This window comes from Rattus rattus, chromosome 18 (genome assembly GCF_011064425.1).
Source record: "Rattus rattus isolate New Zealand chromosome 18, Rrattus_CSIRO_v1, whole genome shotgun sequence".
NCBI classification, from domain to species: domain Eukaryota; kingdom Metazoa; phylum Chordata; class Mammalia; order Rodentia; family Muridae; genus Rattus; species Rattus rattus.
The window spans coordinates 8,569,688-8,583,854 of NC_046171.1; the positions used below are offsets into that span (position 1 = coordinate 8,569,688).

The following is a 14,167-nucleotide window of genomic DNA, read 5'->3' on the forward strand; positions in this document are numbered from 1 at the left end:
AGTCAGGACAGAAAGACAAACAGCAGGGACCTGGAGGCAGAAGCTGATGAAGGCCATGGTGGAGGATACTTACTGGCTTGCTCAGCCTGCTCCCCCAGCATCCACCTCTGTGATTTTTCCAGACAGGGTTGGGTTTCTCTGACAGCTCTGGCAGACCAGGCTGGCTTTGAACCCAGAGATCTGCCTGCCTCCACCTCCCAAGTGCTGGGATTAAAGGCCTGCACCACCACGCCCTGAAATCAGCCTTTCCTTCTCTCCATTATTTACTCGATTTGCAGCCCCTCCTTCTAATCCCCCTCACACATTCCTCCCCCCACCCTACCTCCCCTTTACAAGAATGGGCCCAGTCCTGTTTTCTTGTAGAGCCCAGGACCACCAGCCCAGGGAGAAAGGCTGGGCTCTTCTCCATCACTCACTAATCAGGAAAATGACCTACAGGCTTGCCTGCAGCCCAATGCTATGGGGGAGTTTTCTTAACTGAGGCTCCCTCCTGTGATGGGCTTAGCTTGTGTCAAGTTGACATTTAAAACTCTCCAGCACACTTGACTGGGCAAAGGGAACGCTAATGGTTAATTGTCTTGAGTGGGGGAACCTAGCAAGACTGTGTTAGTCTTCTCACTTTCTCTGTGAACATCCTTCCCTTCCCGCCAGCATGTGGCGGCCAGATCTCTTCAGAAAGGAGGATCTCGGGAGGAGAGGGCGAGTGGTAAGAACACTTGCTGCTCTTGCAGAAAACCCAGCTGAGATGCCCAGCACTCAAGTCAGGTGGCTCCCAGCCATGTGTAACCCGCTCCACAGGACAGCGCCCTCTGCTGGCCTCCACAGGCAATGCAGTTAGTGCACTTGGATGGATGCTGTCAAAACTTGTACACACACAGAAAATATTCTGAAAGTAAAAACGAAGAGCGAAACGGAGACTGAGGCATCTGGCCGTGTGTACAGGTAGTTCAGCCTGATGAGACCCTGGCTGTGAGAAACCTCTTCTGTGCAGAGACCACCCTCCTCTGCTCACCCAGAGGGGCACACAGAGAGGTGCAGGCAGGGACACTAAAGGTACAGGACTTTTGCTCATTCCTCTGAGCAGAGGCAGCTGCTCTTCCCCAGAAGGCCTGTGCTCTGGGCCATGTCTTTCTGAAGACATCCATTTCCCCAAGTGACCAAGAGTAATACCACCTACCTGTCCTGAGCACCCACATGGCCACCCTCACAACACCCATTGGTGCCAAGGCTGGCATCACAACTGAATTGTAAAGCAACTGTCGAGATCTGAAATCTCAGATCAGCGACACAGTTCCAGCCTGGGGGCCCTGGGTCCGGTGCCTGAGTGCCTGACCCTGAAGTGAAATCAAGGCCTGCAGAGAGCAGGTGCTCGGGTGCAGCAGCAGCTCAGGCAGCCGCTGGGCTACACTGTTTCTTTCTCCTCCCACCTCCTGCTCTCCCCTCCAGGGATCCCAGCGACACTGCCAAGGGCTCCAAGATAAACCCAGAACAGGCCTGTTCTACAGATACAGATCCACGTCTGAGTAAGACCTGGGCCACCTGGGCTTCACCTATGACCTTCTGAACTTCGGACCAAGTGAGAAAGGGCAGATAAGCCAGACCTCTACCAGGGCTTCCCAAGCTTCCCAAGGCCCCCGGGCCTGCCCTGGCTGACACTCTCTGATCCCACCCAGGGACTGCAGACTCTTTACACAGCCTTGCTGGTGTGTATGTGTGTGTGAATGTGTGCCTGTGTTCACGCACACCATTGTTCATGTCTTCATACTAGAAACTCGTTGGGGGGAGATGAGGCATGAGGATACCGAGCTTCCTCTTTATCTCCCGACACCCAGCTGTCCCCCAGCTTCACTGCCCACAGCCACTTTAGAAAGTGAGTAGAACCAGAAGAGAAGGCAGCTGGGGAGCCACAGCCTCTCGGGTTTGGGCCTTACCTTGCTATGACCCTGCCCCACAACAGGGCTCAAGCCTCAGAGTGACCCTGGCTCAAGTCCCACCCAAACGGAGCACTTACAGACACCACAGACAGTTGTTTCGTTCTTAGTTTTTTTTTTTAAGATTTATTTATTATATATGAGTACACTGTAGCTGTCTTCAGACGCACCAGAAGAGGGCCTCAGATCCCATTACAAATGGTTTTGAGCCACCATGTGGTTGCTGGGATTTGAACTCAGGACCTCTGGAAGAGCAGTCAGTGCTCTTAACCACTGAGCCATCTCTCCAGCCCCCTCATTTTTAGTTTTGTTAAAAAAAAAAACAAAAAAACAAAAAACAAAAAACAGACAAACAACTCTGATAAATCAGGACTAGGTTTAGGAGTGGTGGTGACGCAGAGAGAGGCATGGAGAGGGTGGGCTGTGGGGTCAGGGGTGGGGCAGTAGTGTTTCCTCCCTGACCCCTGCATCCTCTTCTACAACAGACTGCCACAGTCCAGAATGGGTGATTCCTTTACTGTGTCTGTTCAAGTGAAGAAAAAACCAGTCAGTTACAACAAGACACACAATGGGAACACGCACACACACACTCTCGAAGCCGACCCTCTCCCGCCAACTGTAATTACATGATTGGGAGCTGACGTGGGTATTGAGAATTGAACTTGGGAATTCCTGGAAGAACAAAAGTGCTCATAACCTCTGAGCCACTTCCTCAGCCCAGAAATCTCATTTTTGAAGTTTTTAATATTTATGCATGTGTGGTTTTGTGCATGTGTGTCAGGTGTATGCAGTGCACTCTCACGACAGTGTGTTGAATTACCTGGGCCCAGTTACATGGATAGGTCCTGTGAACTCATTGTGCATCCTCAATGGTGCTGGTCCCGCCCAGCCCGGGAGTTGGCAGCAGGCGTCAAGGGGCGGTTCCTCCCTCGGCCCTGCACAGTGCTGCACAGCTCCCTGCAACTTGACAAGGTTTGGGGGCTGCGGCCCCCGCGGAGCCCCACCTCCGGTTCTTTTGTCTTTAACTCATTCTCCCACGGGTCTCATTGTGCAAAGAGAATAACATTTTAGAATGAAGCTTCTTATAACACACTAAAAGGAAAGAATTAAAAGCCTTATAACAAAAAGATTCTGATTTAATTATAAAAGTATGATTATGACAATTGTAGGAATAGACCCATCAAAATTATAGACCGTATACTAATACTGAGATTCCTTCATTATGGGTAATCAATGTAGACTGGCCTAGAGTTTGTAACAACTATTTGGGAGCAATTAACACATATTCTTTAATTATATGTAAGTACACTGTAGCTGTCAGAACAGGGTATGGGATCCTGTTACATACAGATGGTTGTGAGTCACCATGTGGTTGCTGGGATTTGAACTCAGGACCTCTGGAAGAGCAGTCAGTGCTCTTAACCTCCAAACGATCTCTCCAGACTTACAAATGTCCTAAAAGAAAACAACTTCAGTTTACAAAAAGTACTAATTGGATTGTCCAATGCATTATAAAAGGAACACTATTTCCTGAAGCCCCTACAGTCCATCTGGATGAAAAAGCTGGGAATGGCTGATAATAATTCAGTAGAAAAAGAAAGAAAGAAAGAAGGGAAGAAAGAAAGAAAGGAAGAGAGAAAGAAAGAATTTGTAATTCAAAGCCCATGTGCTTCAGTGCAGAACTCAGAGTTGTATGCAATCTTTATGGTATTATCAAAACTTCCTGAATCTCTTAATATAGTGACTGAGTCTCAATATGCAGAAAGAGTTGTTCTCCACACAGCAACTGCTGAATTTGTTCTGGATAATTCAGAATTCACATTATTTTGCCGCTGCACCAGACAATCAGAAACAGCGACTGTCCATGACTTATCACCCACATTCAGTCTCTCACAGTCATGCCAGGGCCATTGGCAGAGGGAATGAAGGAAATGACTGATTATTCATAAGGAGTGTGTTAGGAGCCTCAGATGTTCCTGAAAACCACTATGTTAACAGTTAAGGTTTCAAGGAAAAATTCTTTAACCTGGCAACAAGCCAAGGCATTTATAAAGAAATGTCCTACTTGTTTTTTGTACAACCAAACTCCATTGCACACTAGAAGTAACTCTAAGGGCACCAACAAAGTAAATAAAAAATGGAATCTGGCAGATAGATGTGTTTCAGTTTGCAGAATTTGGAAGCCTAAGGCTTGCACCACACCATTGACACATACTCAGGCTTCCAATGGGCAAATGGTTTGAGTTCTGAAAAGGCTGGCTCTGTAATTACACATTTACTGGAAGGCATGGCTCTGGTGGGAATAGGTGTACAAACTAGGACCGACAGTGCCCTGCATACGTCTCCAGTAAGATGCAGCAATTCTTCCCTCATTACAAAGCACATTACAGCTACACCACACAATTCTGCAGGGCAAACAGTAGAAAAGACCCAATTACACCTTAAAAACTCACCTATAAAACAAAAAGAAAGAATAAAGGCCCCAGGGATAGAATAGATTGTGCTCCATTAACTTTGCATTTTCTGAACATTAACAAGAGAGGACCAACAGCTACCAAGAGACACTGGATCAAGAAAAAAAAAACTGTGGAATTAAATCACCCTCTGTGGGCTGGAGAGATGGCTCATCGGTTAAGAGCACCTGACTGCTCTTCCAGAGGTCCTGAGTTCAATTCCCAGCAACCACATGGTGGCTCACATCCATCTATAATCAGGTCTGGTGCCCTCTTCTGGCCTGCAGGTGCATACATGCAGGCAGAAAAAAAGCTGTATGATGTATACATAATAAATAAATAAATGTTTAAAAAAAAAAAAAAAAAGGTGAAATGGTTGGGCCTGTAGTGGCTTGCCTTGGACAGCTCCCAACCCCAACTCCCATGACAGAGAAATGGTTCAGCAGGTGAGGGTGTAAGGGAGGAATTAAATACTTCTTTCATAAGTAATTGGACATTTGACACCTCTCTCTGTCTCTCTGTCTCTCTCTGTCTCTGTGTTTCTCTCTCTCTGTCTCTGTCTCTGTCTTTCTCTGTCTCTGTCAGCTTTGAAGAGCCTTTGTGGAATAGGATTTTCTTTTAGGACTTGTAGGAATGACAGAGGGGCAGCTGGCAGGACACAGATAAAATATAAATCCGTGAAAGAGAGCTCAGGAGCTCTCTTGGGTTTGCAGAAACTCAAGAGAAAGGCAGACAAGACTGATAGAGTGACACAGACAGATTTCTGAAGAGCTGGAGTTTAGTTGTAGCATCAGGCTGGTAAATAGATTTCCCATATGTAGTTAAGAAAATAAAGTTTCCTTGCTGAGCTGTCAGGTTTTTACCTCAGCTTCTGCCTCCCATGTCTTTAGTGCTATGAATATGAGATGATTTAAATGGTCACAGGCCTCTGAGGGGGACTTTGCTCTCCTGCCATACAGAGCCATCCAAAGGCAGAGCAACCACAGGTGCATTAGCTGCAAGACCCAGGTGCACAGAGCTGGGGGTGGAGATTAAGAGACTTCAGGGAGTTAACTCCAGAACACAAGATGGAAAAGGTAAGACAGTCCTGGTTCAGGAATCGGTACCTAAGTTACAGGGGACATAAGCATCTCTGTTAGGTCTTATCTCAGCTGTGGATGTGATCCTGAGAGATGAGCAGACAGATCTCACCAGACCCTGAGAACCCTGGCTACAGGGAGAGCCCAGGGCAGCTTTCCGACCACATGTGTATTGTGTGGCAATCAGTTCAGTTCACAGGTCGGCAGCAGCTCTACCCACTTGCAAACACCTCGTGTACACCAGCAGTCCAGTTTGGTAGAGTCAGGTGAGCAACAGTGGCATCACCAAGCAGAGAGAGCCAGGCCTGGCAGGAGTCAGCTGGAGAGACCAACAGGAACCCCAGGAGAGGTTCTCAGCTGGGCCTCTGTCAGGGAAGCAGAGATCAGCAAAGTCTCATAAGCGTTCCACTGCGAGCTGTAGCAGCAAGACAACCTCTGTGTCAGTCACTCTGTGGAGCCCTATTTATACCCTCTGAACATCGCGTGTCCTCCATGTGCCTTGACTCAGAACGAGTCTTGCTCAGCCCATGCATCCAGTCAGCCACAGTCCTCGGAAGCAGCAACAGACTGCAGCACACCACCAGAAGTTAATTGGTGCATTTCTCACTATGGAGCCGTGACAAATACAGCTCAAGTATGCAATGTAAGGCAGACCAATACATGCATGTTGTGAGCAAAGTCTCCTTCATCGCATGTCCTTTCATGTGCTTGCTTTAGCAGAACATCCTCTCTCCTGTGTCTGTCTGAGGGAAACATTCCTTCCCCAGTCAATCTCAGTCTTTCACACCTGTGTCCACTGTAAGGAAACATTCCTCCTGTTTGCCACAGCAAAACACCATCCAAACAACTTTCCCGAGAACCCTGAGTATTCCACTTCAGAGCAGGAAGGTTGGCTGTGGAAGAGAACACAGGGCAGTGCAGAGACAGGGCCCTGAAATGCAGGGGCAGGCTGGGCTCCACAGTTCTTCACACCAAACCCACAAAATCAGAGGGAACATCAGACACTGGTGTGTAAAGAGAACAGAGGACTCTGGATGTCACAGCAGAGACCTGAACACATCGTCTGTCACTCAGTCCACTCCAGGCAGCTGTCTTCATGCTAGAGAACGAGAGTCACAAACCATCACTGTGAAGACAACAGCCCAACAACCCTCCACTCCCAGAGGATTCTGGGAGTCCATGAAACCCAATCATGTCCACATTGCCCCTCCCCAGTCAGACTCAGAATGTCACCTTTACAAACTGGGAGAGACAAATCACAGCTGTTGGGGCTGGCCTTACCTATGATAAAACAAAACACACACACACGGGGGGGGCGTGGGCACACACACACACACACACACACACACACACACACACACTCATTTCAAGGTACAACTCAGACCCCAGAAGATTGCTCTAGAGAAGCTATTATGGGTTGCCAGACCTCCCCACCATCTCCAGCTTGACTCTAATCACCTTGGGACAATCCTGCCCCCCACACTAACCTGGAGCAGGGGCATAGTCTCCTCCTGTTCCACCTGTGAGAAGAAAAGCTGTGAGAGTTCAAGGAAGGTCTTGACAGGAGGAAATTTCTAAAACTGACAGGGGACCCAGTTGGAGACAGTAGCAATGTGGGGTGTGGCCATGTTTGCCATTAATGAGCAGAGCACTCTTCTAAAGGAAGCTGAGGGGAAACAGACCCTGCCCTTTCCTACCTGTGTTTCTCCTCCTCTTCCTCACAACAGTCACCAGAGCTCCAATGATGGCCACAGCTCCAAGGACAACCAGAACAGCAATGATTCTCATGTTGAAGTCTGTGGATGGAGGAGGCTCTGGGAAGGGCAGGTTAAGAAAATGGAGGTGGGGGTCAGGACACCAGCTCTCAGTCCTGACCAGCTCAGGGTCTGCAGAAGGCTCCAGCGTTCCCTGACCCCAGCTCTAAACCCACACCCTCCTTACCCCATCTCAGGGTGAGAGGCTCAGGCAGCCCCTCATGCTCCACAAGGCATGTGTAATTCTGCTCCTTCCCAAGAGGCACCACCACAGATGCCCACTTCTGGAAGGTTCCATCCCCTGCAGGCCTGGTCTCCACAAGCTCCATGTCCTGGGTCAGGTCCTCCCCATTCAACTGCCAGGTCAGGGTGATGTCAGCAGGGTAGAAGCCCAGGGCCCAGCACCTCAGGGTGACATCACCTTCAGGTCTGGGGTGAAGGGTCACATGTGCCTTTGGGGGATCTGTGTGGAAGATTTAAGAAATCACACAGTTAACAAGACAAACTGAAATCTACACAAGACACAGTTAAATCAATGATGACACTGAACTGTGTGTGTCTGACACTTCAACTGTCATCTCACTAGTGAGCTGCAGGGAGAGCTGGTCCCCTCAGCACAGAACTGCACACTTTCCTGAGGGACTCAGAAGCTAAGAGGGAATCCACATGAGCCAGTGGGTCAACATGGCCGTCCTTATGTGATGTTCTATAGCATGAGGTGGGTGGTCATAGAACGGAAGAGGGAATGGAAAATAATTGATTTAATATGTGTTTGCAGCAAAAAACTGACTAGAAACAAAATAATGCGTTCAAAAAAAAAAAAAAAAAAAAAAGTAAAAAAAAAAAAAAAAAAAAAAAAAAAAAAAAAAAAAATTAAAAAAAAAAAAAAAACAAAACCCCCGGAAAAAAAAAAAAAAAAAAAACCCCGGGGAAAAAAAAAAAAAAAAAAAAAAAAAAAAAAAAAAAAAAAAGAAATCCCACAATTTTATTCCTCCAGGGTACCCCATAAGGGCTCATGGGACCATTCACCACTGTAGGAATAGAGAGATATGGGGTATTAGAGATGCAAACCGCACAGTCTGGGAAGAAATCTATGAGAATGTGTTCTATGGAAAGTTCTAGAAACTGGGGGAACCAGCCTAGTGTAGTGGAGTCCATGTCTCCTATGAGGTAAAGGAGACTTCTGGTCCTGAGGTGTAAGGGCTGACACACTCAGCAGGACAGGAGTCAGTGTCCTCAGAGAGTGGGTGTGGGCAGAGGACCTGGCCTGGGAGAGGCCATGGCTGACAGCAGGGAGCCCCTGCTGTTAAGTGGGGAAATTCTCTCCTTCCCTCCTGAGAGGGACTCAGAGCTCTCCAGGGAGAAGGCTGGGCCCTGGGAGAGGCAGTGCAGTCACTGTGATGAGGGATCAGGAGACCCAGGGACACTGTCTCCCCTCTGAGACAGGGGCATCACCCAGCTGAGGGTTTCTTCTTCCCCAGGACTGAGCCCCAGCCCAAGGGCAGAGGAGGAGAAGCCCGCGGTCCCAGCACCTGTGCGCAGCAGCGTCTCCTTCCTGGGTGCCAGGTATCTGTGGAGCCACTCCATGCACTGGCCCTTCAGGTAGCCCCTGTATTGCTCTGCAACACCAGCCTGATCCCACTTGTTCCGGGTATTCTGCGCAGCCATGTCCGCAGCCGTCCAGCTTTTCAGGTCTTCGTTCAGGGCGATGTAATCGCGGCCATCGTAGGCGTACTGCTCATACCCGCGGAGGAGGCTCCCGTCCGACCCCACGTCACAGCCATACATCCACTGGAAGGTGTGAGAGCCTGCGGAACCCCGTGGTCAGACCCGGACCCGCCCGCCCGCGGACTCCTCCAAACCGAAAGGGAAACCGGCCCGGGTCGGTTCTAGTCCTGAACCTCGGACTTGGGACCAGGAAGTCTCCAGCCATGTAGGGACGGGGAGGGGTCGTGACCTCCGACCCGGGGTCACTCACCGCCCTCGCTCTGGTTGTAGTGGCCAAGCAGGGTCCTCATGTGCACTCGGACCACTGCTCGTTTCCCTTGGCGATCCGTGTCTCCTCCTCCCAATACTCCGGCCCCTCCCGCTCCATCCACCGCGCCCGCGGCTCCATCCTCGGATTCTCCGCGTCGCTGTCGAAGCGCACGAACTCCGTGTCGTCCACGTAGCCGACTTCCATGAACCAGGGCTCCCCGAGGCCGGGCCGGGACATGGCGGTGTAGAAATACAGCAGCGAGTGTGAGCCTGGGGGTGGTGCGCGGTGAGACACCGATTTCCTCCCCGGACTTCGGGCGGGTGCGCGGGCCGGGCGGGGAGCAGGGCGCGGGGCTCTGGATGCGGGTGGAGAAACGGCGGAGGGTCTGGTGTGCGACGCGGGGACCCGGCTTCCCCGATGCCCCCCCTCCGCCCCTCCCCGCAGAGGCCGTTTCCTCCCGACCCCGCACTCACCCGCGCGGGTTTGGGTCGGGGCCAGGGCGGCCGCCAGCAGCAGGAGCAGCGTGCGCGGTGACAGGGCCCCCATCCCGGACGCCTCTGAGTCCCGCGGGTTGCGTGGACTTTATAACCAGTGTCTGGGGCGACGCTGATTGGTTCACAGGGTTCACGCCACCCAATGGGAGTGAGAATTTCCAGAATGTCATCAGTATCCGGGCAGAAGGACCTGACACAGATCAGAAGCAGAAGTGAAACTGGGGAGATGGGGAATCCCCAGCCCTGACCCTGACCTCACAGCCTGGGGACTAAGACTTTGCCTGAACCCTGTGCTGTGGGGCAGAGCGCTGTTTGTCATGGTGTCTCCAAGTCATGGTGACCCAGAAGCTGTGTGGACACCAGGAGACACCCGCAGGCCAGGCTCCTGTGTGCTCTCCTCCACCCTCCTCTTCCTTCTTCTCTTCAGAAGTCAGACCCTGGAGTCTTCTAGAAGAAAAGTGACTTCCTGGAACACAATCACAACACAAGCCTTGTGGATGCAGTGGAGAGATGCTTCTCCTTTAAGAGGAGGCTCTGGCCTGCAAGCCCCACCCGGACCCCACAGAGACCAGGGCACCAGTGGGCGGCTCACACTGCCAAGCCTGAGTGCAGGACTCTGATCTGTAAAGAGGAGACTTTGCCTCTTCCCTCAGGATCTGTCTTCTCAACCTCCGGTTTAGACCCAGACTCCTTGTGTTTATTCCCAGAAGATGCATCTGTGGCTCCAGGTGGGTGCGTTTTACAAGGATCTTCATTCCCAGTCCTGAGATTGTCCATGTGGACCTGGGTCGTTGTCTCAGCACAGGAGACCCCGTTGTCCACAGGGAAGAGACCCCTGTGGAGACCACAGACAGCACAGAGCCCTGTGCTACACTGCACTTCCCTGTGTCCACACTTCCCCGGTGCAGCTGCTTTAGTGACTAAATCACGGTAGGAGGGGACCTGTAATTAACTATACCACAGAATAATGAGAGAGTGTGGGAGAAGTTATCAATCTGTGACCTCTCACCCCCTCTCTGACCTCACTCACACTTAGGAGCTGAGGGGGTGAGGGACATGAAAGTCACAGTTGTGTGGGACACTGGATCTAATAACCGAGCTGGCCCCAGAGTTCCTCAGGTGAGCAGTGTGGACACTGGAGGAAAGATGATTCTCAGGCCAGAGAGCACACGCTGGTGATGTGAGGTTTCATCCCTGGTCAGTAGTGTGGGGAAAGATTAAATTTACACGTTTCTTCATTCTGTGGATGTCTCCAAATCACAGCCACAGAACTGAAGTGGAAAGAAGAGGAGAGATGGGTGGGGGCTCCTGAAGAGAGTCACCCATCACACAGAGCAACAAATGTGGTGAGCACAGGTGTGAACTCCAGTCCCCTCCCCATGCAGGTCTCCACAGCAGCCCAGCAGCCTCTCCAGGATTCGGCGGCTCCTGTTTCAGTGAACCACTCTTAGGTGCTGTGAGTGTTTTCCATGGGAACTTGAAGCTCTTAGGTTCCATCCTGACTGACCTAAGGATGCGGTAGGGATAGGCAGCCCCACAGAAAGGATCTGTCTCTGTTACTTTTCTTCTCATTTATTCTGTTTTTTGAGACAAGGTCTGTCTGCACTGCTCTGGCTGTCCTGGAACTTACTATGTAGACCAAGCTGGCCTTGACCTCCCAGAGATACATGGCCTTTGCATCCTGAGGGCTGGGTGTCTTAGTTTCCCTTTCATTGTTGTGAAGAAACACCATGACCAAGGCAACACTTCTAAAAAGAAACATTCAATAGTGGCTGGGTAACAGTTTCAAGGGTTTAGTCCATTATAACAGGAAGCATGGCAGCTGCAGGCAGACATGGTGCTGAAGGAGCTGAGACTTCTACATCTTGATCCAAAGGCAGCCAGGAGGGGGCTCTCATTCCACACTGGGCAGAGCATGAGCATAGAGACCTCAAAGCCCTTCCTCTCAGTGACACACTTCCTCCAGCAAGGCCACGCCTACTCCCACAAGGCCACACCTCCTAATAGTGCCACTCTTTGTGGGCCAAGCATCCAAACACATGAGTCTATGGGGGCCACCTATTCAATCAACCACAATAGGATTGAAGGCCTGTGTCAGCACACTAGCTCTAGTTAGTTTTTATTACTGTGATAAGACACTATGACCAAGGCATCTTATAAAAGAATATGTTTAATCTGTTATATAGTTTCAGAGGATTTGAGTCCATGATGGCAGAGGAGAGGTGTGGTGGGGGAACAGCTGAGAGCTCCCGACTTGATTTGCAAGTAACAGACTGAGACACTGGGAATAGTGAAAGTCGATTTTTTAAAAATTTTGATATATATAATATATGTAATATAAAATATTATTATATAATATATATAATTTATTCATAAAGTACACTGTACCTGTCTTCAGACACCATAAGAGGGCATCAGATCTCATTACAGATGGTTGTGAGGCACCGTGTGTTTGCTGGGATTTGAACTCAGGAGCAGTCGTTGCTCTTAACCACTGAGCCATCTCTCCAGCCCAGTGAAAGTCTTTTAAAACCTCAGTGCACACACCAGTGGCACACATCCTCCATCAAGGCCACACCTCCCAATCCTCTCTGAACATGGCCTCAGCTGGATTTGAAGGATCCATTCCCATGAGCCTGTGTGGCTGTTCTCATTCAAACCAGCACAGCAGTCACTGTGAAGTGTAAGAGGCCAGCAGGGTTCTGGAGATGTGTCCAGTGCAGGCTGAGGGAAATGCCCTCACACAGGGCACTCTGCTGAGTTAGGTCTCCCCCTTTGTCTCTGTCTCCTCCTGCTCAGCCCCTCTGTGTCTCTGTCCCTCAGGTCTCACCCCATCCATGCCCAGCTCCCCTCCCTCCTGAGCTCTGCACTGACCCTGTCTCTTCCTTGGCCTCTGGTTTCTCTATGGCGTCAGCCAGCAGCTGTGAGGCAGCTGTGTGGTTCCTGAGGCAAACATTCCAATGGTGGCTGGGGAGATGGCTCAGCAGCCAGGAGCACTTGTTGCTGGTGCAGAGGATCCAGGTTGAGTTCCCTCAGCACATGGTGGCCGACCACCATCTGTGACTTCAGTTCCAAGGGATCAATGGTTGTGCACCTACATATTTATATGCACAAAGAGGATATGTCATGAAAATAAAATATAAAAGTATGATTTTAATAATCCTGCCTGTCTCACCCCTACACATCTAGAGTGAGAGGCCAGGGGCGGAGGGCACAGTGCTGTTCAGACAACAGTGGACCACCAGCCAATGAAGGGAGCTCTGTAACAGGAAGGTAGAGATCGGTGAAATAGTGTATTGAAATGACAATTTGCAGAACAGCATAAAATTAAATATACAAAAGATCTTTCACTGTGTGGACCTACTGTGCACAGAGGGACACAGCCTCATCCAAGGAAGAAAACACAGTGTGCATTGATCTTTGCAATTGAGCAGATGTCAGTTTTTATTCCCAATGAACAAGATAAATTCCACTCAGGTGGTTGAATACTAATTTATAACAGACCAGGACATCCAAACATCCAGAGCTTTCCTGCAGAGAAAGGTGTCCCCTTTCCCCATCTTCCCTCCCACAGCTGACCCTCCAGGTCTCACCTGTTGAAGATGGTAGAGAAGCGTCCCATTCTTGGCCAATGGCGCCACCTGGTGGAAGAAACAGAGAGGACGGAGTCTGAGCCCATGGAGCTGAGGGTAAAGGGGACCCAGGCTGGCTGAGCTGCCCCAGGACTTCCTTGCTGTCTGTGCTTCTCCAGGGTCTCAGGTCTCATGCTGCCCTGCTCTCATCACACTTACATCCAGAAGAACTTTACATGCTTTTCCACCCGTGGGAAGAAAACGCCCTGTAAGAGAGGAGGCAGGAGGCAGAGCCCTGAGTGCTCAGAGGAGCTGCAAAGCCCCAGAGTAGTTGCAGAACTCTGACCTGGACTATGATGTTGATTGTTTGATGTCAGCTACATGGGGGGTTAACTAAAACCCCAAAATGGAGGGCACCATCTGTGAGGCGGTTTTGCTTAAGGTGAAGTGGGAAGATCAGTTTCTGATCCTTTCCTTTGATGGAGGAAGAGACACCTGTAATCCTGATTATTTGAGTGGAGTCCCTCCCTGTTTCTAATCTGGCCACACCTTCTGCTGGAGGCCTCAGTGAAGACATGGAAGGAATCGCTTGCTCTTTGTCTGCTTGCTCTTGCTCCTGCTCCAGCTCCTGCTGCTTCTGTGGGACATTCCTGCCTGCCTGTCCTTGCTCTGCATAATGACAGCAGACTTACATTTATTTATGGATGCCTAGGCTTCATGCTGGGCCTGTCCCAGCTTCTCCTAACTCAGTTATCCCATTTACACCATCCTAAGTTCTGCCATGTGGCTGCTCACCTCTCCTCAGATTCACACATCCTGACCCCTCTGAGTCTGGGTGGCAAATCCCCCATGCTTCTCTCTTCCCATTGTACCTCCCTCTGACCACAATCCTGCCTTCTGCTCCCC

The 14,167-nt window shown here is 50.3% G+C and overlaps 1 protein-coding gene, 1 long non-coding RNA gene and 1 pseudogene across 2 annotated transcripts in view; all 3 read right to left on the reverse strand.

Moving 5' to 3' along the window:
• Nucleotides 1–3,049: 3,049 nt before the first annotated feature.
• LOC116887442 lies at nucleotides 3,050–9,741 on the reverse strand (annotated as a pseudogene).
• The window catches only part of LOC116887410 (RT1 class I histocompatibility antigen, AA alpha chain-like), a 76,032-nt gene continuing 64,914 nt past the window's right edge, over nucleotides 3,050–14,167 (reverse strand). The window contains exon 7 of the mRNA XM_032889021.1: nucleotides 3,050–3,386. Coding sequence (XP_032744912.1) covers nucleotides 3,376–3,386 — 11 coding nt within the window. The 3' untranslated portion in view covers nucleotides 3,050–3,375. The remainder of the gene's footprint in view (nucleotides 3,387–14,167) is intronic.
• On the reverse strand, nucleotides 5,145–7,137 carry LOC116887450. Its single transcript, XR_004386217.1, has 2 exons — nucleotides 6,951–7,137; nucleotides 5,145–6,562 (listed from the first exon to the last, which is right to left on the reverse strand). It is a non-coding gene; the product is annotated as an uncharacterized LOC116887450 (long non-coding RNA).